Source organism: Panicum virgatum, chromosome 7N (assembly GCF_016808335.1).
Source record: "Panicum virgatum strain AP13 chromosome 7N, P.virgatum_v5, whole genome shotgun sequence".
In the NCBI taxonomy this organism is placed as follows: Eukaryota; Viridiplantae; Streptophyta; class Magnoliopsida; order Poales; family Poaceae; genus Panicum; species Panicum virgatum.
Window position 1 is genome coordinate 50282823 of NC_053151.1, and position 22628 is coordinate 50305450.

Below are 22628 nucleotides of genomic sequence, written 5' to 3' on the forward strand. Positions count from 1 at the left end.
GGCGTGGGGCTGAGGCCACGACGGGCCAGGCGGTGGCGGCGCGGCCATGGCGAGGCAGGGCGGGCTCGCGTGGGGCGGGGCGGCCAGCACGGCGGGGGCCGGGCTGCTCGGCTCTGCTCGAGCGCCCTGCTCCCTCCGCCGCGCCTCCTCGCCGGCTCCGGCGGCGGAGCCTCGCGCCCCCCCCCCCCCCCGGTCGCCGCGAGCAGGGGCCGAGCGCGCCGGGCTCCCTCTCGGCCGAGCTGCAGCGGCGCAGCCGGGCAGCTTCGGGGGGCGCCCGCCCCCTCCCCCACGAGCTGCTCTGCTGCTCGAGCTTCCCGCGGCACTGCTCGGGCGCCGCCGCCCTGCTCTGCTCTGCCCGCCCCCTCCCCCGTAGGTTGCCAGCAGCGCGCGCGTCCGGGCCTACCTACCCCTCCGCCCGGGGCCATGGAGGCCGGCCACTGCCCCCTCCGCCGTCTCTGCCCTCCTTGTCCACCCTCCCGGCTTCGGCGGCGGCGGCGCGGCGCGGCCGAGCCTGCCCGCACCAGACCGGGTGCAAGGGGCTGGCGGCGGCGGACAGGCTCGGCCCCCTCACCGGCGCGCTAGACGAGCGGTGGGCGAGCGGGGGCGTGGTCCCTGACGAGCAGCCCTGGATCTCGCGGGCGAGCGAGGCGGCTGCGCGCGCGTTGCGTGGGGCCCGCGCCATGCTGGCCGGTAGCGCAGCTTCTGTATTGCGCTGGGCATGGCGGACGGGACTCTCGTCCGCAACACTTGCAGATGGGATTGAGAGCCCCGCTGTAGCAAAAATTTTCTCTATCCCATACTCAAGGACGGGATACAGATCCCCAGTGCAGAGAGCCTAAAGATAGCAACGAAGGAGATGGAAGTCAATCACACATTCCCAGACAAAAAAAAAGGAGCGTCCAGCATAGAGAGGATAAGAACAAATGTAAAAAATAAAGATATGTAGATAATGCATAGTGATACTACGTACTCCGTAGACCAGTGCTATATTCATTCCTTTTGTTAAATAATAGATTAATATATATGGATGCAATATCCTAATTTAAGCATACCCTGTATCTAATATGTACGACCGTATGGATTGATTCAAATACAAGTAGTTTTCTCAAGTAGTTACGAACAATTTTTTTTTTAAAAAAAAGACAATAATTTTACTATCATTAAGCTACAACTACAAACCAATTTGATTATCGGTAGCTAATCAAAATTGATTTTTACAAAATCAATTTGTCATGGACGACAAAACTTCCAGAGCAGCCTGGTCTGCTCGGCCCGTTACACCACACAAGAATATATACTATTATTAAGCCACAAATACAAATCAATTTGATTATCAGTAGCTAATCAAAATTGATTTTTACAAAATCAATTTGTCATGGGCAATAAAACTTCCAGAACGGCCTGGTCTGCTCGGCCCGTTACAACAAGGGAGACGTCCGCTGAAAAGAATGTTCCACACCGTTCCAAACAGGTCACCAAAACTCTACCGCTGGGAAACAACAAACATATATATAATATGTACACGCTGCATCAGTACATCTTCTACTATTGTCTTCAACAACTCCTCCATTCTACTACTATTCCTTCTCTCCACTTCGTGCACTAACCCAAAATCAGGAACTCAACGCCACTGAAGAAAGTCAAAGCAACAAATCGACAGGTAAGCTGATCTGTTCCCTTAATTTGAAGATTCTCAATAATTAGATTGCAAACCCACAAAATCAACATTTGGTATATGCAGACAATGGCCAACAACATCAGTTGCTACTAAAACAATAAATTTCCCTTGACGAAATCCATTTAGTGTCCTCTCACGCTGATACTGTCAAATATCACCATGAAGTGCCTCATAAGCAATACTGGTCAGTGCCAATGAAACCTCATCTGGCAATCCTACAGTATGTTTGAAATCAAAACTGTGAAAAAATGACACGGCAGAGCAATGATGCTCTGAAGTCTGAAGTATGCATCGTGCTTCAAAATGAATTTTGGATTAATGGAAAAAGGTCCACTGACATGCACATAAGTTTTTTTGATCATCAATCACACATAAGTTGGTGATGAGATCGATGTCCAAACCTTTCTATCATTGTGAATGCAAAGAGAACCTCTAAAGCTTGCATTAAGATAGTGTTTAGAAATCTGAAATCCATGTCACCAACCAACTAGACATATCTTGTAGCTGAAAGAACTTGATTCAGGTACAGCTATTGGGCTCATATCGTGCTCACCGCCAATCTTTTTCCTGTGAGAAGGAATGTGATTCTTCTGGTCAATATTATTTTTAATAGGATAGTATTAACATTTTTTGCCCATAGGGTATTTCAAACTTCTTATCGTAGGCTAATGATCAAAGGGAAATGAGCAGGGGGTAAAAAGTAGGATGAAGTGCTCTCCCCAGATAAAAAAGCAAGTGTTCTTGCCTGATTAAAAAAACCAAAAAGCATGGACAGGTCCAACGAAGCCCAGCAATTAAAGGCAATGCTGCTCTCAGTGGCCAGATCTAGCCTATATACGTGGCAGATGCACGTTTCACACAAGAATTCAAGAATCACAGTCTCGCACGTTTCAGCTTAATATATAAACTGAATCCATATATGTTTAATATACGTGGCAGATGCATGGATGAAATTATGTTCTCAGGCAGAAAAAATTATACACCATGTAAGAGTAAAAATTATACCTATATGTTTAAAACAAACATGCGCTAGCTATTTGTACCATTTAATTTATCACAAGGGTCAACAAAGTCAAACAGAAAAGTGAGAATAGGGGAGGGAAAAGCATCTAAAATTTCCATGAGCTACATAAACACACCGTATTTAGATCGCTAAGGATGGTGCGTTTTGATGTCGCTGTGACTGATCACCAACCTAATTGAACAAATGACACAAATAATTTATTACGGCATAAAGATACAAGAAAAGTAAGGAGTAAACATAGAAATGTGCCAACAATTATTTCACAAAGGAATCACAGGGACCTTCAATTGCAAGTCCAACTACATTCATGCCATAACCCAGACCAGAGTTCATGAAATTTAATAGCGTTAAGCTATCTATCCTTCACAAACCTATTCGATAGAATTAGAAATATACATTCCACACTCTAAGTAGGGAAAAAAATAATAGCTTACCCTGTATTGATCTGCCTCAATACTTCACCAATTACTCACGCTAGCTGCAGTTTTTCTCATCAACCACATTTTAATGTTGCTATTTCGATTGTACTGTGCAATGAATCTTTCTTCTACTACATAGATCAACTCCACTTCTATTTTTCTTTTTTCAAGGACTATACTAACGACTTGATGTACTATTTGTTGCCCAAAAAATAGCCTGCGAAAATAAGCTAACCAATAATCAGATATATAAAACTGATATATATGTAAGCCTCCATATATATAAGCGACAATATTTACAGAAAAATTTCAAGGCATATATACAGCACATAAATGGCACGAACAAAAAGGAAATATCAAACAAATATTGAGCCAAAATATAAAAAATTTAGACAAGAAAGAATTTCAGTGCTCCAGAAAAAGAAAAGGAAAAGAAATGATGAGACCAGTGATGAAGCAACTGAAAAGAATAAAAGGGTAATAATACCTGCACCAGACACACACCATTCGTATCTGAATAGTTGTCGAGGTATGGTATCTTTCTCAACTGAATATATTGAGCAATTGAAACAAACATATAATGAAAGGTCATATTTAGGCAAACCTATCTATAGATGCAAACATTGCAATGCAATGTTTTGGTACAACGAACATAACGAGCGAGAAAGCCAGCGAAATAGACAAATTGTGTATACAAACTGTTGCAAAAATGGAAAGATAAAAATACCACCATACAAAAATCCACCAGAGCTACTTTCACAATTAGTCAATAATAAAAACAATCCAATATCAAGGCATTTCTTTCAAAAAATAAGGCAATACAACAGTCTATTTGCATTTACCTCAATGGGTGCCAATATAATAAAAGATATTAACAAAGGTGAGGGTCCATACATATTTTGCATAAACGGACAAATACATCATCGCATTGGATCTTTGCTTCCAGAGCAAGGCCATAGACCAGAATATGCTGAATTATATGTTTTTTTCACAAAGAATGGAATTGAAAATAGAATTAAGGCGCTAAATAAAGAACAATCAAATGAATCAGATATTAATCCATTTATAGTCGAACACCTAAAAGATATGCTTGACAAATGCAATCCTTTGGTAAAAATATTTCGACATGCACGTGATTTACTTGACAAAAATAAAGGAATTGATATAAGCATACGCATACTAGGAGCAGGAAAAGGTGACGCAGTACAATATCAAAAGCCACACATAGAAGAACTAGCAATGCTAGTAGTCGGTGACCTAAGTCTTGAGAAATATAAAAGAGATATTATAGTTAGTACAAAACAAAGAGGCCTCCAGTGTATAACTATTTTCCATCCAGCATATATGGCATTGCAATATCCACTACTATTCCCTTATGGTGAAAGAGGATTCCAACTTGGTATACCATATTATGAGAATCAAAATAATGCAACTAACAATAAGAAGAGGAAAAATGTTACAATGCATGAATATTACAAGTATCACATGCATTACAGACCAGGTCAACCAAATCCATTTCTGAGCTACGGAAGGCTATCAAAACAAGCAATAGTATATGCACGTGCAATGGAAGATGAAGATAGATTGGCATACATAGCTAGAAACCAAGATAAACTACGGGCTGAATATTTGCAAGGTGTCTTTGATGCAATAGAAAAAGGATTCACTGATAGCAATCAAATTGGTAAGAAAATATTATTACCATCAAGCCATACAGGATCAAAACGTTGTCATACAAAACTACCATGATGGAATAGCTATTTGTCGAGTATATGGACCTCCAGATCTTTTTATAACGTTCACATTTAACCCTAGATGGGAAGAAATAATTCGTGCTTTAAAACCTGGTGAACAACCAAGTGATAGACCTGATGTTATAGTCAGAGTGTTCCATATGAAACTAAATCAATTTATACAAGATATCTGGTCTGGTAAACTGTTCGGTCCTGTACTTGCTATCTTATATTCAATAGAATTTCAAAAAAGAGGATTGCCACATGTGCATATATTAGTGTGGATAGATAAAAAAATAAATATCAATACAGAAATAATTGATTCATGGATATCAGCTGAGATTCCTGATCCAGAAAAAGATCCTTTAGGATATGTCCTTGTATCTGAACATATGATGCATGGACCCTGTGGTGACAAAAATGAAAGTTCTCCTTGCATGAAAAAAGGAAAATGCTCAAAATATTATCCTAAAGATTTCAGACATGAAACAACATTTACAGATGATGGGTTTACACTATATCGCAGACGCGACAGTAAGATTTATATTAGAAGAGGAAACCACAACTTAGATAACAGATGGGTGGTTCCATATAATTTGAAACTACTTAAAAAATATCAAGCTCATATAAATGTAGAATATGTGAACAAGAGCAAATTATTAAAATATCTTTGCAAATATGATAACAAAAAGGCAGATCAAGCAACCGTGATCTTTGAACAAATTTGCAATAGAGAGCAAGAAGGTTCACAAAAAGGTTAAAAGACATTGATGAGATTAAGGAATACCTAGATTGTCGATACATATGTGAGCAAGATGCACTATGGAGACTTTTAGGATACGACATACATTACCATTGGCCACCAGTCGAACGGTTGCCTGTGCATTTACCATTACAAAATATAGTATCAATACGTAAAGCAACTAAACTGAAATCAATTGCTACAGATCCAAAATTACATAAAACAAAATTGACAGAGTGGTTTGAAGCAAATAAAAACTATGAAGATGCAAGAAAATTAACATACTGCGAATTCCCCCAAGAGTGGACCTGGGATGCAAAAAATAGGAAATGGACTAAGAGACAACAAAAATTTAAGATTGGTCGATTGTACTATGTAAATCCAATAGAAGGAGAACGCTTCTATTTACGGATGCTACTTATGATAGTTAAAGGAGCAAAAAACTATGATGACTTAAAAAAATACAATGGAACAATGTATGAAACATTCAAGGAAGCATGCGCAGCAAGGGGGTTACTAAAAGTTGACAAGGAATGGCATGATACATTTAGTGAAGCAGCAAATTGGGCAACAGCATCACAATTACGATATTTGTTCTTTACCATGCTTGTATTCTGCAATCTACAAGATGAGCGAAAATTTTATAATGAAAATTGGAGAAAAATGAGTGATGACATTGAGCGATACTTAGTACACAAATATCAACCAGTAATATATACACCAACAGATGAAGAGGTACAAGACAAATTACTAGAACAGCTTGAAGAAATATTTGCCAAGAATAGGATTAGCATGTACACCTATAATCTACCACACAAGACAACTCAGTACAGAATCGATGAAAATAAAAAATTGATTGAAGAAGAACTTAACTATGACTACTGCAAATTAGAAGAAGAATCAAATAAACTCTACTACCAACTAAACAATGATCAAAGAAATGCATTCCATAGTATAGTCAACTCTGTTCTAAATAAAGAGCCAAATATTTTCTTTATTATTGGACATGGTGGAACTGGAAAAACATTTTTATGGAATACCATTATTACATATTTAAGAGCAAAAAGAAAAATTGTACTCACAGTGGCTTCATCAGGGGTTGCATCTTTGCTACTTCCAAATGGACGTACTGCTCACTCTAGATTCCGAATTCCTATTGATCTTGATGAATTGTCAATATGTGATATCAAGCGAGGAACAAAGCTAGCCGACCTTATTGTGAAAACAGATCTTATAATCTGGGATGAAGCTTTAATGACAAACAGACAATGTTTTGAAGCCCTAGATAGATCATTAAGAGATATATTATCTGAGAAGCAGAGTTAGAGAATATACCGTTTGGGGGGAAAGTTGTTGTACTGGGAGGGGATCCAAAACAAATATTACCTGTTATCGAAAACGGAACAAGAGCACAAATTATTAATGCCACCATATTTCGATCATATCTATGGAACCACATCAAAAAAATATACCTATATGAGAACATGAGATTAAAAAAACTAGATATGAATACATCAGAATACAAACAACTAAATGAATTCAACAATTGGATACTAAGTATAGGCAATGGAAACACACAAAATGATTCAGTAGCTAACACAGATGACAATATCGACAGCCAAGTAGTACAAATTCCAGATGATTTATTAATCAAAGAGGCAGATAATAAAATCAGAGCACTAGTAGAATCAACATATCCAGATTTCTTATCAAACTATAAGAACACTGATTATATCAAGAATAGAGCAACTTAGCAACTACCAATGAAATAGTAGATGAAGTCAATGACTACATGCTTGATTTATTACCTGGAGATGAAAGAGAATTCTACAGTGCGGATTCAATATCTAAGTGCACAGATACTTGCAATGATGCAGATGTATTGTATCCTATTGAAGATTTGAATATTCTAAACGCAAATAATTTTGCAGCACACAAACTGAAACTAAAGATTGGTGTACCAATCATGCTATTACGAAATCTAAACCAGAGCTTAGGTATGTGCAATGGAACAAGATTAATAGTGACAAACCTAGGGCAAAACATTATAGAGGCTGTTATTATTACTGGTACACATATTGGCGATAAAGTTTACATTCCTAGAATAAATCTAACTACAAAAGGCTGCCTCTGGCCATTTGTCCTATGTCGGAGGCAATTTCCAATAAAAGTTTGTTACGCTATGACGATAAATAAAAGCCAAGGACAAACACTGTCAAATGTAGGAGTATACCTTAGAAAACCAGTATTTACACATGGACAGCTTTATGTTGCAGTGTCACGAGTAAAAGATAGGAGTGGACTGAAAATATGAATAGAAAATGAAGATGGAACTTGTGGAAATAAAACAAACAATATTGTTTACAAAGAAATTTTACATATAATAGATTAAAGTCCACATGACAACACTTTTTTAAGAACTTGCAGATTAAAAGAAAGCAATTAGTTGGTCGGGAAGGCGCCGCGATGTGACGCTAGGAGCAGGAGAACCAGCGGCCACGCTATGACGCTCGCCTATTTTGCCCCTTGCCCAGTCTGCTGTCGTAGCCATGTACGTGCCCTCCTACCCACCTCTGTATATTAAGAGCACATATGCACAACAAATGTTCAATATTTTGCCTCTGTGAGATGATTGCTCAGTTTGAACTATGGGCTTGGCGTTGCCACGCCATCTTTGAGCTTACCAGCCAAGGAATAGCTGTAGGCATACTTAGGCCTAGGGCACATTAGTCATATAGCAGATCAAAATCACAAGTTGTAATTTTAGAGCATATATCCAATGCCAAATTCTGTTCCGTTTCTTCTTTGAAAGTAATGCCTATTTGATCATAGCTTCTCTCCTGTGTTGCACGTCCAAGTGCAGTTTAGTAGCAGCAGAGCAGAGGCAATTAGTGTGCCCCCCTAATGGTGAGCAATGGCAGGTTCAGTGTTGTGAATAAGTTCAGATTTACACCATGTTAGCTGGAAGATAGATGTCTCTAGGGAGTACAGGTTAACTGAATGGCAATATACTGAAATTAGCATATAGAATTGTTCAAGTAATAGTCTCTGAAATAGCAGCTTTAAATCCTGCAGTCTAAAAAGGTTGCCTACAATTTTCAAAGCACACAGCTAGAAAAAGAGCTATATATTCTGTGGTACAAATTTGTGCTAGAACACTGCGGTGCTAACTTATTTGTGCGCCTTTATCATACGAGTGTTGGTGATTGAAATTTATACATCTTTGACTTGATCATTGTCATTCAGTTACTAGTATCGCCATTGTTCTCACCCTACGTTACATCTGAATAGATAAGGATCCTAGCACTCACCCCTAGCTCAAAACTGCTTTCAATCTCCCACAGGCATTTCAGCAAACAAATGGAGTGCATACTGTTACATACCTCGGAGCATGGGAGCAGCATCAGGAAGGTTGCCCAACGCCCGCACCTCCGGCACACCCGTCGTCCGCAGCAACACGCGTGCCGCAGCACCGAGAGCGCCCAGGTTGTCGAGCTCGCTGTCGTCCCGTTCCCAGACGTCGGCCTGCACCCCGGCGTGGAGAGCAGGCCGGCACTCAACTCCAAGCGCTTGGCCATGGCGCGGTACGCGCCCTTGATCTCCACCTGCGTGCCGGCGCGTCCCACCCGCAGCGCCTCGTACGGGCTCCCGGACGCCGCGAGCGCCGGCGGCGCGGTCAGGAGCATGCCTCCCGCCATGAGGTGGGGCCTCTGATCTCCCGGCCCGCTGCTGCTACTATCTACTTCCTTCCTTCCTTCCTTGGCTCCTGCGGTCGGCCCTGGAGGCGCAGAGGCGGGCGGTGGGGGAGGCACGCTGGGGGCACGGGCGGCGGCCCGGGAGAGAGGAGCAGAGGCGCCTGGGGAGGGAAGCGCAGAGGCGTGCAGGGAGGGAGGCGGATATATGGGGTGCACCGATTGGCCGAAGTAGGCGGCGACGCGCACCGTCGATGGGGCCGAGCGCCACAAAAAGAGCCCACGGTCCAACAGCACCGCCGCGGTGCCCCCTGCAGCTGGCACCGCCTCGCATCCCCGACCGTTCGTCTCCCCCGGGTATAAATATACAAGTCTCGCAACCCCCCTTTCTCTCCGATTAAATCGATCTGCAACAGCGGCACAGAAAGAGCGAAGCAACAGGTGCGCTTCTTCTCCCTTTCCATAGCTTGATTTCATTCTTCCTCAAACGGTGTTGGATTCGGTCCCCACGATTACCTTCCTCCTAATGCCATAGCCATACGCTGTCCCACCTGCCCGGCCGCCGTCCCATCGCGCTGGGCGGTCATGGCGCTATCGATGTGTCCGGCCAGCAACCGCGCCTGAGTCCGCCGAAGCTGCCACACACCTCCATCCTTGCATTTGCTGCTCTGACCTACACTTGGCGAGCGCGATCAGACCTAGATGTACGTCGCCCGCAACATGTCCACACCGCCGGGGCTCGAACCTAGAGGTTGGCGAAGGCCCTAGCCAGTGGGCACGAGCGCGTAGATAAAACCGAGAAGCAACCAAGCCAATGGCTCAGAATAAGCCCTAGATTGCTATTTGGCACATTCCCTGAAATCTGTAACTATAATATTATCTATTGCAATCTGGTGGAACAAAGATTTCTATACCTCTACTATTGCCTTATTCTGCATGTTTGACAAACATTCATAATCCTTGTTTGGATTGCAAAACTGAATTTTTTTTTTCCAATAACATTTTTAGGATCTGGAAACAAAAAGAATCGACATAAGGGAGCTTCTCAAAAAGAACAGCAGAGATAAGGGTATGTCCTTAAAAACAACTTATGTTAGTTGGATTGCATGATTGATAGCAATTACTATATCCCCTCTAATTATATTCGTGTTTTCCTTACAGATCGGAAATGCAAGTAAGCAAATCACATTTATGCAAATAATATTAATCATGGACAAGGCTAACACATGATTTTTTATTTCTGATTAGGCGAAGATTACACCAATTTCAGAGATTCGTGCAACAAAAGATGCAATTACTATCCATGTGAGGATCTCAAGGATCTGGGAGCATAGAGGTAATAGTGAACAGAACGCCATCAAGCATCTTGACATGGTTCTGATCGATCAGAAGGTAATAGTGCAACTTCATTCCCTTTTTTCAGTCATAAAAACTACCTTTTGACTTTTAGTCATAAATTTTAATTAAATATAGTAGATGGTTATATCTAAATACAAAAAAATAGGGATACCTGTCTCAAATGATTCAAGAATAAATTCACCTGTCATTTTACTTCTGTTGTCTCAATCACCGATAAATCACATTTTCTTAACAACCTTATATACTCATTCTACTATTTGGGCAAGCAGAAGACCTATCATTTAGAAGTCATGCGAAATTAAGACATGCCGACTAACAACCATTTTGCTTTACATACAGGGACATGCAATCTACTCGGAAATACCACCACAGTTGATAAATAAGTTTAAGCCATATCTAGAAGAAGGGAACATTGTTTATATAAGCAAGCTAGGTGTGGAAAAGGCTAAACCGGGCTATAGAGTCGTAGATGGGCCCTACAAGTTAAAATTTGGAATCAGAACAGAGATGATACATGCGGATACTGATGATACAACATTTCCAAAGTATGTATTCTCCTTAACTTCAATTGAAGACCTATCACAATATGTGGGAAGAACTGATCGTTTCCTACGTAAGAGTAACATATTCATCATGTATATTATATTACACAACATCTCTCATACAACCACTAAAGCAATAATATGTCTCTACAGATGTTATTGGAAAAATTATAGCAGTATCAAATGCAGCAGTCGTGCGCAATGCTTCTGGTGATGTTACAATGCGTAGAGTGATAAAACTTGAAGACCATAAGTAATTTTCAATACATACCTCTACATATAAATAAACCCTCATAGTGTAGGTAACTTTCACTCATGTTAACTTTTAATTTCCATTGTCGCAGGGGAAACGCAATGGATCTATCGCTCCAAGGACAAAGAGCTCTTGAGTTTGATGGTGAGGCAGTCCTACAAGTTGGCCAGAGCAACCACATTATTGCAATATTTGTAGGTACCTTGATGAAAACATACAAAGAGAACTTCAAGTTTCTTAGTGGAACTTCAGCCTGTCGTTGGTATATTAATCAAAATGATATTTTTGCTATCAAGAATTCCAAAGAACGTAAGTCTTTCATGACATGTTTTGATATCAATTCTATTAAAAAATATTCTACTTTTCTAATATTCATCACTAAATGTCATAGGCTGCCACCTCACGTCACGCCCATTCAGCAACTTCACTTACAAAGTGAGGACTACATGCAGCACAACTTTGAGCAAAAAAACATTGTTCCAGCTTAGAGAAATAGATCCTTTCACCCAAAGGGTACTAAAACTTTACCTTTCTCAACTACAACATATTCTTTTAATATATATACATATTTATATACAAAATTAAACTGAATTTTGACCTCACTACTGTGTTTCAATCTGCAGACTGAAAGATACCAATGCACAGCTACACTAATTTCCATATCGGATAATCAGCACTGGTGTTATCAAGCTTGCAAAGTTTGTTACTCGAAAATGATTCCGGGCACAGATGGATATCAGTGCACAAAAGTTAGTGGTTGCCCATGCACACAATTTGATTGGAAGTAAGATTACTCCAAGTAAATTATGTTTGTCTGTACATAGGCCATCTTAGATTTAATATTAACAGCACCTTCCCTATTTCTTCAATTTCACAGTAGTGTTTAACAACGTTACATAATGCTTTCAGTTTCTGAATTCTTGGTTTCCTCACACAGAATCTTAAATTTTCATAATTCTACATGTTTTAGGTACAAAGTTTCATTTGTCGGAGCTGATGATACTCACAGCTTAGAGTTCATGTTTTTTGAAAAGAAAGGAGCAGAACTCATAGGCAAATCAGCTGAAACTCTACGAAAACAGTACGAACCAAGCACCATTCCACCAGAGATATCACAATGGATAGGACACAAATTCACATTCATAGTGAAAGTGCTATCCAAGAAAAGTGCCCACAGCATTGATCCTTCTTTCGAGGTACTCTTGATTAAAGAAAGGCATGGTAAACAAGCAACACTACCAACTATTAGGTACAAGACCTCAATAAGGCAACACTGACACAACCGAGCATAATGATTTACCACCGCTGATAACAATACCATCCAAAAGAAAAAGTACTGAGGTATGATACTAGAACTTCCTGTTTACCCTTCATTATATTTTCTATCACTCATGGTAATATTGTTGCAGGCTTCATCATCACAAGTCACACAGTACGCAGACATAAAGGACATGGACATAGATCGACAATCTTTGTATGTATATCTGTAGCATATATTTTAATAACAAGCAAATAAACATCCTCAAATATTTACCGCTGAAAATAAATTTGCAGTGCTTGGGATCAGACTGAGAGCCATAACAACACTGATGACGAGGAAGACGATGAGAACAAAACAAAGAAGCTGAAGCGTCATGAATAAGACAAGGTACCAAAACAACCCCTTCCTGTAATTTTAGAATGTGTTTTCTCTCTCTATTTCCCTGTGTGTGTGTTTTAAACTTTGAAGCGCAAGAGGTTCTTGGGGAAGCATTTTGGTCAGCAAAGACACTGGTGAGATACCTATAACTCATGATATAATATCCAATTTCTACTCATTATTCAATTCCTCTCTAAAAATTAAATTATACATACACAACTGTTATTTAGTGCTTTATACACTAATTACTTTAACAAACCATTAAAATTGATTTGCTCTTTCGTACACAGGTTCTGGGAGCAATATTTTGGAGTGCAAAGCCACGTGGGAGCTAGCTATAATTTAGACTACCAATCTAATAACTACAAGCACCATTCTGGTAGCCTCATAGTTATAGACTCTCAAAATGGATGTCTTTTGCATAGCGGGATCTCAACTGAAAACCTTACTGTACTCCCTGCTAAAGGCTGTTGCTGTCATCTGCCATTGTCTGCTGCTAACTGTTGGCAAAGGCAACCACAAGAATAGTGTAGCGACTGTGTACTTTATAATTCTCAGTATTTTGTCTTTGCCATAACATTTGAATTAGTACTCCATGCTTATTTAACAGTTTTATTTCTTCAAATGGTTACAAAAAGCATCTCCAGATAAACTTTCATTGCTGACATCATCACAGCCTCACACTTATATGAATGGAAAACATCATCGAAGTCTCAACTGCTAAAATCAAAGGGTCCTCTGCTGGCCATCGCGGCAATGCCGCGACGCCTTTCTAGTTTATACTCCAGAAAAGGATGTTGCTCGGCACTTGAAAGACAGCCGATTAGATTTATTTGGCATCTCAACGGTGAGGAAGCAGCAGATGATGACAGGCTGATGCCCACGGCACGGACACTGTGCTGGCATAGTGGTGGACATGAAGCCCGGCACGCCAACCAGAAAGATACAGTCATGTCAGATAACACGAAATTAATTGGTCCTAAAGCATTGAGATGCTCGGATCCGAGTGGCCATCCCACTGTAGAGGCACAGCGGCACGGACAAGGTGAAAAGAGGTTAAAACTGTTGACGACGGGATGAAATATCAACGGGGAGTGGCAGCGCAATTATGGGATGGAATGGAATTCACCAGAACAGCAGGGGCAGGCTGGCAGGGCCACCGGAGACATGGTGGCTGATAGGCACTGCCACCGGCCGGCGTTTCGTCGAACACCTGGCGTGCGTGTCTGCGGCGTGCTATAGCATGCCGCACCGGGCAGCTTGGCGCGGTCGCGTCGAGGCATCCACAGTGCAGCTTGCGGCCGGGCTTCTTCTCTGAAGCAACAACAACAGCCGTGGTAGACCCCTTGCGCGCCTGCAGCTGGCTGCTGGCAAGAAAGGGGATGACCTGCTGCTGATGGAGCAGAGCAAAGCCTGCAACCGCAAAGCGATGAGGGGGCGCGGAGGCGGACGCGTGGAAGTGGGCTGCGAATTTCACGACTTGACGTTCTCTTGGGCTTCGATTGCTGGGCTCATGTAAGTGTGGGCCTTAGGTGTGGCGTTAGCGCTGCCGGTAGTGGGCTTTCTCATCATCTGTTACGTGGGCTCGATCAGCGAATGAATTCTTTCTTAATTTTTGTGGGACAACTTAGCTTGCTGCCCCCGGAGTCCCAGTTCACTGATGAAGATCATTCTCTTTTTGCTTCGCTTTACTTCTGTTAGCTTCTGTCAGAATCTCAATGCTTTCTAAATAAAAGCAGGGCCAATGTTGTCTTTGGTCTAAAATTCTCTCCATTCCCCCAACATCTGAAAAGGTTTATCTATCCTACTCAACTTTTTTTGCCAAAAAAAGGCACACAAAGTGGATAAAGTTTAGAAGGATTTATTTAGTACAGGTAATAATACTAGCAGCTTATGTTTAGGGAGGAAGAGTGAAGAATGCATGGCTTCCATGTTCGATAATGCAGTGGTGATGATCTGACGAGAATGATTTGATGGTCTGCAGAGCAGCCGACTCAGGTAGTACTAGGAGAGAAGAAGAGGAAGACGGGATAGAAAGGCGTCGGTCGCCGCAGGGAATCCCGGCCGGACGTGCGCCAGTAATGTACTCCTATGGCGCAAGTCCACAAACTCGTTGCTTCAAAAAAAAAAAAGTCGACAAACACGCGTCGTGTCCGCGTGCCTCTAGACCTAGGTCAACGGGACGTCGTCTTTCCACTATCATCGTTTCGACGTAAGCAAACGGGAGAGGAAGGATAACGCCGCGTCATCGTGATCGTCCTCCCTAAATTAATTCAGGGCCTTGTTTGGATAAAATCATGAAATTTTTTGCACAAAAAGACGAATGCATGCATGAAGTACTAAACGAAGTTTATTTGCAAAACCTTTTTAGGAATGGGTGTAATTTTTCGAGACGAATCTAATGAGCCAAGTTTCATCATGATTGGCTACAGTGATGCTACAGTAACCGCGTTCAATCATCCTCTAAACGTACTGTCAAAGGCCTCACTACCTAGAGCAACTGCTACAGTACCACAGTTGTGGAGGTAATTTTATAATTAGACTTTATTTAATACCACTAATTAGTGGTCAAAGCTTCATTCCTCTCTCATCAAAACTTTTCTACCCTCTAACCAAACATGGCCCAGGGTCGGCGGGCCGGAGGAGGTGAGGTGACAGCCCCCACGTTTCCTTGCTTTCGTTCCCTCCTCCTCCTCCGATACTCTTCTTCTACCTGATGGATCCTCTGCTCCCCATCCATCTTGTGGATCGTATCATATCAGCTAGCTGCTCTTTGATTTGACAGCATTATATATATTCGAGATCGTCGCTTCAGGGCGCGTTTAGTTCTCCATCTAAAAATTTTTGGATGTCAAATCAGCACTTTGACCAGATGTCGGGAAGACTTTTCGGACACTAATTAAAAAACTAATTTCAGAACTCACTTGGAAACCACGAGACGAATCTTTTGAGGCCTTTGACCGCGTCATTAGCACATGTGGGTTACTGTAGCACTTATGGCTAATCATGCACTAATTAGGCTTAAAAGATTCGTCTCGTCATGTACATCCAAACTGTGTAATTAGTTTTGTTATTTAATTACATTTAGTGCTTCATATATGTGTTTAAAAGGGAGGTGAAAATTTTTGGGAACTAAACGCGCCCTCAATTAATCTGCTGTCATCCTGTGGTTGTAATGCATATTCTCTTTTTTTTTAAATAAAGTGGTTGTAATGTAGTATCGTAGCTAGGGGTGGTAAAAGGGTCTTAATTTTTAGCCTAAATAATTTAAGGATCGGGCTCTAAAAAACCGAGCTCTAATTTTATATAATTTTAAATAAAAAATTAAAAATTAAATAAGATTGTGAAGAAATCATTAGGGTCATAGTCTATTACCATTCGTAGCATCCTTCCTGCGCAAGCTGCATGCAGGTTTGTCATATCAAGAGATGATCGAGCAGTTAGGTACAAGGAAAATGGCCCCGTTAGGTTATTATTTTGTGATTTTAGTAATTGAGTAACAACGTAATCAATGGGACTAATAAGTTTGTCAAGTGAATAATTATAGATCCCAGAGATAATGCAAAAAGGCCAAGCAAAACTAAACACGAAGAAAGAACTCAATTTTTTTTAAATGGACGAGTTCTGCTAAAGTCAGTGGAATCGGATGATCCGATGCAGGGGCACCGGTGTATCCGGTTGGCACCGGATAAACCGACGCAGAGGTGTCGGTGCAATTTGCAGCACAAGTGGGAGAAGGCCAAGTGGCACCGGATGATCCGACGCTACCAAGATTAAAGCGTCGGAGCAATCACCGGAGAACGTATCAGAGACGATGTCAAGCGAGCTGAAGCCAAGCTTTCAGCACCGGATAATCCGAAGGGCACCGGAGCATAGCATCGGAGTAATGACGTCAGCAGACAGCCGAAGATCCCTTCAGCACCGGATGATCCAACGCACACCGGATGAACCGACGCCACCCCATCGGTTTATCCGGTGCCTCCTGCGTCAGCTGTCAGAGACCCCAACGGCTACCCTGTGGCTCAGTGTGACCGGATGATCAGGTGACCCACTGTCGGTCTATCCGACGCTACGCAGAAAAGTTGGGTAACGGCTCCCAACGGCTCTCTCCACTTGGTGGCCTATATATATGCCATCCCCCGGCCATTTGAAGTTTGCTGGAGTTTAGAAACATCACACCCACACCCAAGAACATCTCCAAGCCATCGAAAAGCTTAGTGTTCGTATCTTTAGTTCTTAGCACACTTTGAGAGTGTTGTGTAAAGGTTAGCTCTTTAGTGAGTGAGATTGCAAGGTGTTGTACCTTGTGAGCTGGTTCTAGAGTGAACCACAAGAAGATTTTGGTGCGCCGGCCCCTTGGAGCTTTGAGGCTCGCCGGCAACGTCAACGACCCTCCGACTTGGTGTGGAGCGGCGTAGACGATCTTGTGCGGAGGACGTGGAGACCCCATCCTTTGTGGAGAAGCTACTTAGTGGAATTCGGGATCAATGTGACCGTGATTGAGTTCACAAGAGAGCCTTGATTGCCGAGAAGCAATACTCTTAGTGAGTGCTTCAACAACGTGGATGTAGGGATGTCTTTGTGGCTAACCGAACCACGGGATAAACACCCGCGTCAAGAGTTTGCTTCCTCATATTCCGCTCTTTATGTTTCTGCATTTCATACTAGCAATTCTTGTATGTCTTTATTTTCATAGAGTAGTTTCTTGATAGGAAAAGCTATATGTTGCTAAACTTTTTTAGGATAGGTATTTCACACTAGAACCATCTTGGTTGCACATATAGATATCATGTTTTAGTTTAATATTGTGTAATTGAGTTGGAGCCATAGGTCTAGATTTTAAGTTGCCTAATTTATCCTCTCCCTTTTTAGACTAGAGCACCCGATTCGATCTTTCAACAACACTACCTGCAATTAGCTGTAGGCTTGGCAGCGCTGATATATACGACCATAGAACGTGCTGTACAGTATAGTAGTATGATGGATCGGAGCTGATGGGGGGCGTGATTGATTGGAGTGAGTTTAGCCGGCCGGGCCGGGGCATCAGATCAAAGAAGAACTGCAGAAGAAGGATACGGTATAGTACAAACAAAGCGGCAGATGGATGCAGCATGATTTGTTGGTGTCCAGCTTGGATTGTGCTCCCACGGATCGATAGATAATCTAGCCTGACATATGCCGTGTCAACAACAACGATGACAACAAATCGACCGGTACCTGATTGCCGCGCCGAAAACAATATTACGAGCACTGCTCTCTCTCTCTCTCCCCCTCGCCTCACACACGCAGCCAGGCCCAGGGAAGAGCACGCACGCGAGGTACAGGTCAATCGGCCTGTGTGTTTGTGTGCGCGCGCGCCTCTCTCTCAGGCGCTCAGGGGCCCCGGCAGGAGGTTGGCCGGCTGGGGCTCAGTCAGTGGCGGCCACTTGCCGCGGCCGCCAGCTCGCGTCCAGGAGCAGCAGCAGCTAGCAAAGCAAATCACCGACCCCCCTGGTGGCTGGTGCCGCCGCCCGAGCGAGCTGGCAAATCGATCAGCCGACGGAGACGATCGAATCGAACCGGCCAGTTCAATTCAGACAAGCACACAGTTACTCCATCCGTCCCTAAATCGGTCACTTTCGTTTTCCGAGAAATAACTTTAATTAATTTTATATAAAAAATATTAATATTTATGATACATAATTGATATCATTAGATAGATCTTTTAATTTAGATTTTTTAATAAATTTATTTGGAGATACAAATATTGATCGTATTTTCTATAAATCGAATCAAACTTGTAGCACGTATATGAAAGACAGACATTTAAATAGGGACGGAGGGAGTAGCTAGCTGCACGTATATACTGTGTAGCTGCTGATCAGTATCAGCTGCTGCCTGCTGCGTCGTGCAGGCATGTCACTTGTTTCCCCCCATCGGTGCCACTAGCTGTAACAAGTAGTGCTAGTTTACTAATCGAGATCGCCCGGGTGCGTGTGAACTGTATGTATGGGAAGCCTGCAAATGCCTCCAGCTTAGCCAGTTGTTGGCGTGCCGGGATGATGATCGAGTCAATCGCGTGTTAGGCAGGCAGGACATGGACATGCGTTTTAGAGAAAAGGTCTCCCCACTTTATTCCATAGGAACAAAGTATTTTTCAAGGTTTTCAGCCTTGTACAATTCAAAGTCTTATGCGTATTCTAGGCGCGCCCGCTACACAGCACATGATCTAACAGAAAAGGAAATGTCAACCATGACGCCCGAGGCAAGATTCAAAGCTTCCGACTCGGATGATGGTGGAGCCGATGTTGATGAAGGTAACGTCACACTCTCTGAACTTCTTGCTGTCAAACGAAGCGGTTGCAGGCTCTTCTCCGCTATCCTGTTGATTGCTCTGTTGTACTCCTCCTCGTGTCCCGCCTTGTATAACGGTCTCCAACTCTTTAGTGCTTGTGCTATCTTGTTCAACACCACCCGTTCGTCCTTCCATAACTTCCCCTGAAAACAAATTTCATTCCTTAGTTTCCATAGATTCCAAAGTAAAGCAGCACCTACCGTGTTTAAGACACAATTCCTTTTGTTACTCACCCACCAACGGGCCACAGAGTCAAAATTCGAGCCAATTTGGACTCGGGCCACAGATTCAAAATTCGAGCCAATTTGGACTCCAAAGATATCCGAAACATGTTTCCATAAAGTACTAGCAACACAGCAAGCAAAAAAAAGATGATGTATGGTTTCAAAATCAGAACAGAAGAGACATGGACATGCGTTTGGATTTGGATTGTTTGTTGTTGTTTCTAGACCAGTCACATTTTTGACACATGCATGTGAATGCTGTGGCTTCTGCTGGGTTCGCCTTCCCCGGCCCTTTTGTACAAGTCCACGGAGGGGGGATGATTTTCCTCGCCCGCCGTAGCTCTGCTTTTGACGGGCAGGGAGGATCATCTCTCTTCCTCATTGTTTTTTATTTATTTTATCCTTTCCTCAGCGACCAGGTCAGTGACCTTTCTCGCAGCATCGACATCGATCACTTTCAACTAATATATACTAGTAAAAATTATTAGTTTCAACTAATGCTCCTGGCGCTAGCTCTAGCTGGTCATGGATCAAACACTGACGCCAAATGAATTGAAAACAGCTTAAGCCTTGTTTAGATTCCAAAACACAAAATATAAAATTTTTGTAAATTACTTGCATGATATACTAAATGTAGTCAAAAAATAAATCGCATTATACAAATGGACTGTAAATCGCGAGATGAATCTAATGAGCCTAATTAGGACGTGATTAGACACTAAATTGCTACAATAATGCTACAACAAATAAGCTGACTGGGCAACGAGGCGAGTACATGAACATAAAGAAAACAACACATGATGCATTAGTGCTCATGATGCAATGCAATTACAAGAAAGACCTGACTGGGCAATCATTTATCGAGTAAACACGACAAACAAGCTCAAAAGGCAAAAACGAGTTGGTGCTACAATACGAGAGTTCATTCAATTTATTTTAGCCTGAAGTGTTTCCTCCAAATAACAGTTACTAAACTTGCTTCGGAGGCTTAAACACAGCCCTAAAGCAATATGGATTAAATTATGGACCTAAAAGAAATTACTATCAAGCAACCCTAGGTAAGGTATCTACAACAAGCATCAACCTGGGCCTACAAGATTAGAATGACTAAAACAGGAGCTCACATGCATGAAGGAATTAACTAGCAACACCTATAAAAGAAAAGAGCATAGCTAGGAACAAATTAAAAGCAAGGACCTAACTTACAGATGTGATCCAGAAACAAGAATTTATCAAAATAACATGATTTTGATAAAACATGCCACATAATTTTTCCAATATTTATTGATGATAGAAAGTATTTATTTTAGCTCTAGCAAGGTAAACTAAACATAAACAAATGTACTCAACAGTGCACAACACCGGCATATGAAATTTTTACGGTGGATTACACATACAAGGAATGAACTACTGCCTAAATTTCACGATTTTTAGAGCAATAGAACAATCGATACAAAATAAACCAGCTTAAACACAAACCAAAATTTTTGTAGGGGCAAAAGTGACATTTCACAAGTATGAATATTTTTCCTCTAAATATCTCGATCTAAGCAACCTAACAAAATTTAGTTTGTATTTTTCTCATTTTTCTACATTTTTCTACAATTTTTTAAATTCTCCAGCTAAATAAACAATTTAAAACCCTAAACCCTAAACCGGCTGACAGCTGGGCCCCACCTGGCAGTGGAAGGCCCAGCCCAGCCTGGCCCCCCTGCTCTGCTCCGCACGCGCATGCGCACGCCACGGCCGGCATGCGGCCGGGCACGGCGGTGGCACGACGCTCCCCCGCCGGCGGTGGCCGGCCGGCGGCGAGGCCTGGCCCGACCACGGCCAGGGTGGGCCGGCGGAGCTGGGGTGCGCGACATCGGGGCAGGGGCACGCACGGGGCGGCGCGGAACGGCGTGGCGGCGCCCATGGCGGCCACGGCGGTGGCGCTGCAGACCAAGCGGCCGCGGAGCAGGTGGCGGTGGGGCAGGGCAACGCTACGGCCAGCGCGAGCGGGCGAACCCGATGTCGCAGTGGCGTGGCGTGGGGTCGCGCGAGCGTGGCCCGCGACGGCGGCGGTGATAGGCGGGCCGGCCGGCGGCGGCATGGCCGTGTTCCGGCGGCGCCCGCGGAGGAAGAGAAGGGAGAAGGGGTCGGGAAGCACGAGGGGGGCACGGGAAAGCTCACCGCGGTCTCGATTTGGGCTGAGGGTGGCTGGAGGTAGGAGATCGACGAGCGCGGGCGAAGCTCCGGTGAGCGGCAATGGCGGCCGGCGGTGGCGAGCGCGATTCGGCCGGGGAACGGCTCAATCGAGCTCGTGGAGGGGCAGGACAGGTGCGGGGCAAAGCCATGGAGCTCGGGGCGCGAAGGATTCGAGCGGGGGCGGCGAGTGGTGGCCGGAGCAATGCCGGCGGCGGGCTCTGCTCACTCTGCTCGGCACGAGCTCGAAGAAGGAGAAGAAGGGGAGGGGAAAACGATGTTGGGCGCCGCGAGCGGATAAGGACAGTGCACGGAGGGCGAGGATCGCCGGCGCACGCGACGCGTGGAGTTGCCGGTGTCTGTCGCGGTATGAGCGTCGGCGAGCACAGTGTCGCACAGTGAAAATACTGTGAACATTTTGACCCGATTTTGACCATCCCAAACTCAAAATTTCTTATAAGAATTTGAAATTTGACCAAAATAGAAGTTGTAGAAGAAGAGAAGATCTACAACTTTTGTTTTGGGCGAAAGTTAATTTGGAGCTTGAATTAGGGAGAAAAACGTGCTCAAATTCCTACGAGGTTTAAGTAATAACAACGGTCATTAGGAAGCTAATGACATTACTTAACCATAGTTAGCAATTAAACATGTGATTAGTGCTATGATTAACACAGGGGTGTTACAGCCCTTCCCCCTTAAAAGAATCTCGTCCCAAGATTCACGTGCGTAAGTGACAAAATAGGGAGGGAAGATGTTCGTTAACCAAGGATATTAACACTATCCTGAAATTACCTTCCTCAAACTA

At 43.1% G+C, this 22628-nt stretch overlaps 2 protein-coding genes across 10 annotated transcripts; one reads left to right on the forward strand and one right to left on the reverse strand.

Moving 5' to 3' along the window:
- Positions 1–1295: 1295 nt before the first annotated feature.
- On the reverse strand, positions 1296–10002 carry LOC120682676. 7 transcript variants are annotated; one of them, XR_005678534.1, is made up of 4 exons: positions 8980–10002; positions 6932–6982; positions 2818–6757; positions 1296–1630 (listed from the first exon to the last, which is right to left on the reverse strand). XR_005678534.1 is itself a non-coding variant. In XM_039964655.1 (3 exons), the coding sequence occupies exons 1-3, from the start codon at positions 9763–9765 to the stop codon at positions 6707–6709; spliced, it is 888 nt and encodes a 295-aa protein (XP_039820589.1). In that variant the 5' UTR covers positions 9766–10002; the 3' UTR covers positions 2817–6706. The 7 variants fall into 7 exon arrangements, 1 of the variants encoding a protein (XP_039820589.1); XR_005678532.1 differs by having other exon boundaries at positions 1390–1893; XR_005678537.1 differs by lacking the exon at positions 1296–1630 and adding an exon at positions 1966–2245 and having other exon boundaries at positions 2818–6749.
- LOC120682675 (probable replication factor A 73 kDa subunit) lies at positions 9603–13690 on the forward strand. 3 transcript variants are annotated; one of them, XM_039964652.1, is made up of 14 exons: positions 9603–9729; positions 10297–10357; positions 10450–10462; positions 10537–10680; positions 10987–11260; positions 11343–11442; positions 11534–11751; positions 11834–11955; positions 12066–12226; positions 12413–12783; positions 12852–12916; positions 12997–13090; positions 13172–13215; positions 13372–13690. In XM_039964652.1, exons 3-10 carry the CDS (start codon positions 10457–10459, stop codon positions 12717–12719), a joined length of 1332 nt encoding a protein of 443 aa, XP_039820586.1. In that variant the 5' UTR covers positions 9603–9729; positions 10297–10357; positions 10450–10456; the 3' UTR covers positions 12720–12783; positions 12852–12916; positions 12997–13090; positions 13172–13215; positions 13372–13690. The 3 variants fall into 3 exon arrangements, with proteins under 3 accessions (XP_039820586.1, XP_039820588.1, XP_039820587.1); XM_039964654.1 differs by lacking the exon at positions 11834–11955 and having other exon boundaries at positions 11534–11636; XM_039964653.1 differs by lacking the exon at positions 10450–10462.
- The last annotated feature ends 8938 nt before the right edge of the window (positions 13691–22628 follow it).

What these genes read in the sequence shown, in the direction of transcription:
- LOC120682676 (XM_039964655.1), bottom strand. Translation starts at nt 9,765, where the DNA reads ATGAAATCAAGCTATGGAAAGGGAGAAGAAGCGCACCTGTTGCTTCGC. An exon ending in TGCTGCTCCCATGCTCCGAG is followed by an intron (nt 6,983 to 8,979) that starts GTATGTAACAGT and finishes TTTCGATAACAG; the next exon opens with GTAATATTTGTTTTGGATCC. An exon ending in AACAACTTTCCCCCCAAACG is followed by an intron (nt 6,758 to 6,931) that starts GTATATTCTCTA and finishes CAATTCATCAAG; the next exon opens with ATCAATAGGAATTCGGAATC.
- LOC120682675 (XM_039964652.1), top strand. An exon ending in TAGATCCTTTCACCCAAAGG is followed by an intron (nt 11,956 to 12,065) that starts GTACTAAAACTT and finishes TTCAATCTGCAG; the next exon opens with ACTGAAAGATACCAATGCAC. An exon ending in TGCACACAATTTGATTGGAA is followed by an intron (nt 12,227 to 12,412) that starts GTAAGATTACTC and finishes TACATGTTTTAG; the next exon opens with GTACAAAGTTTCATTTGTCG.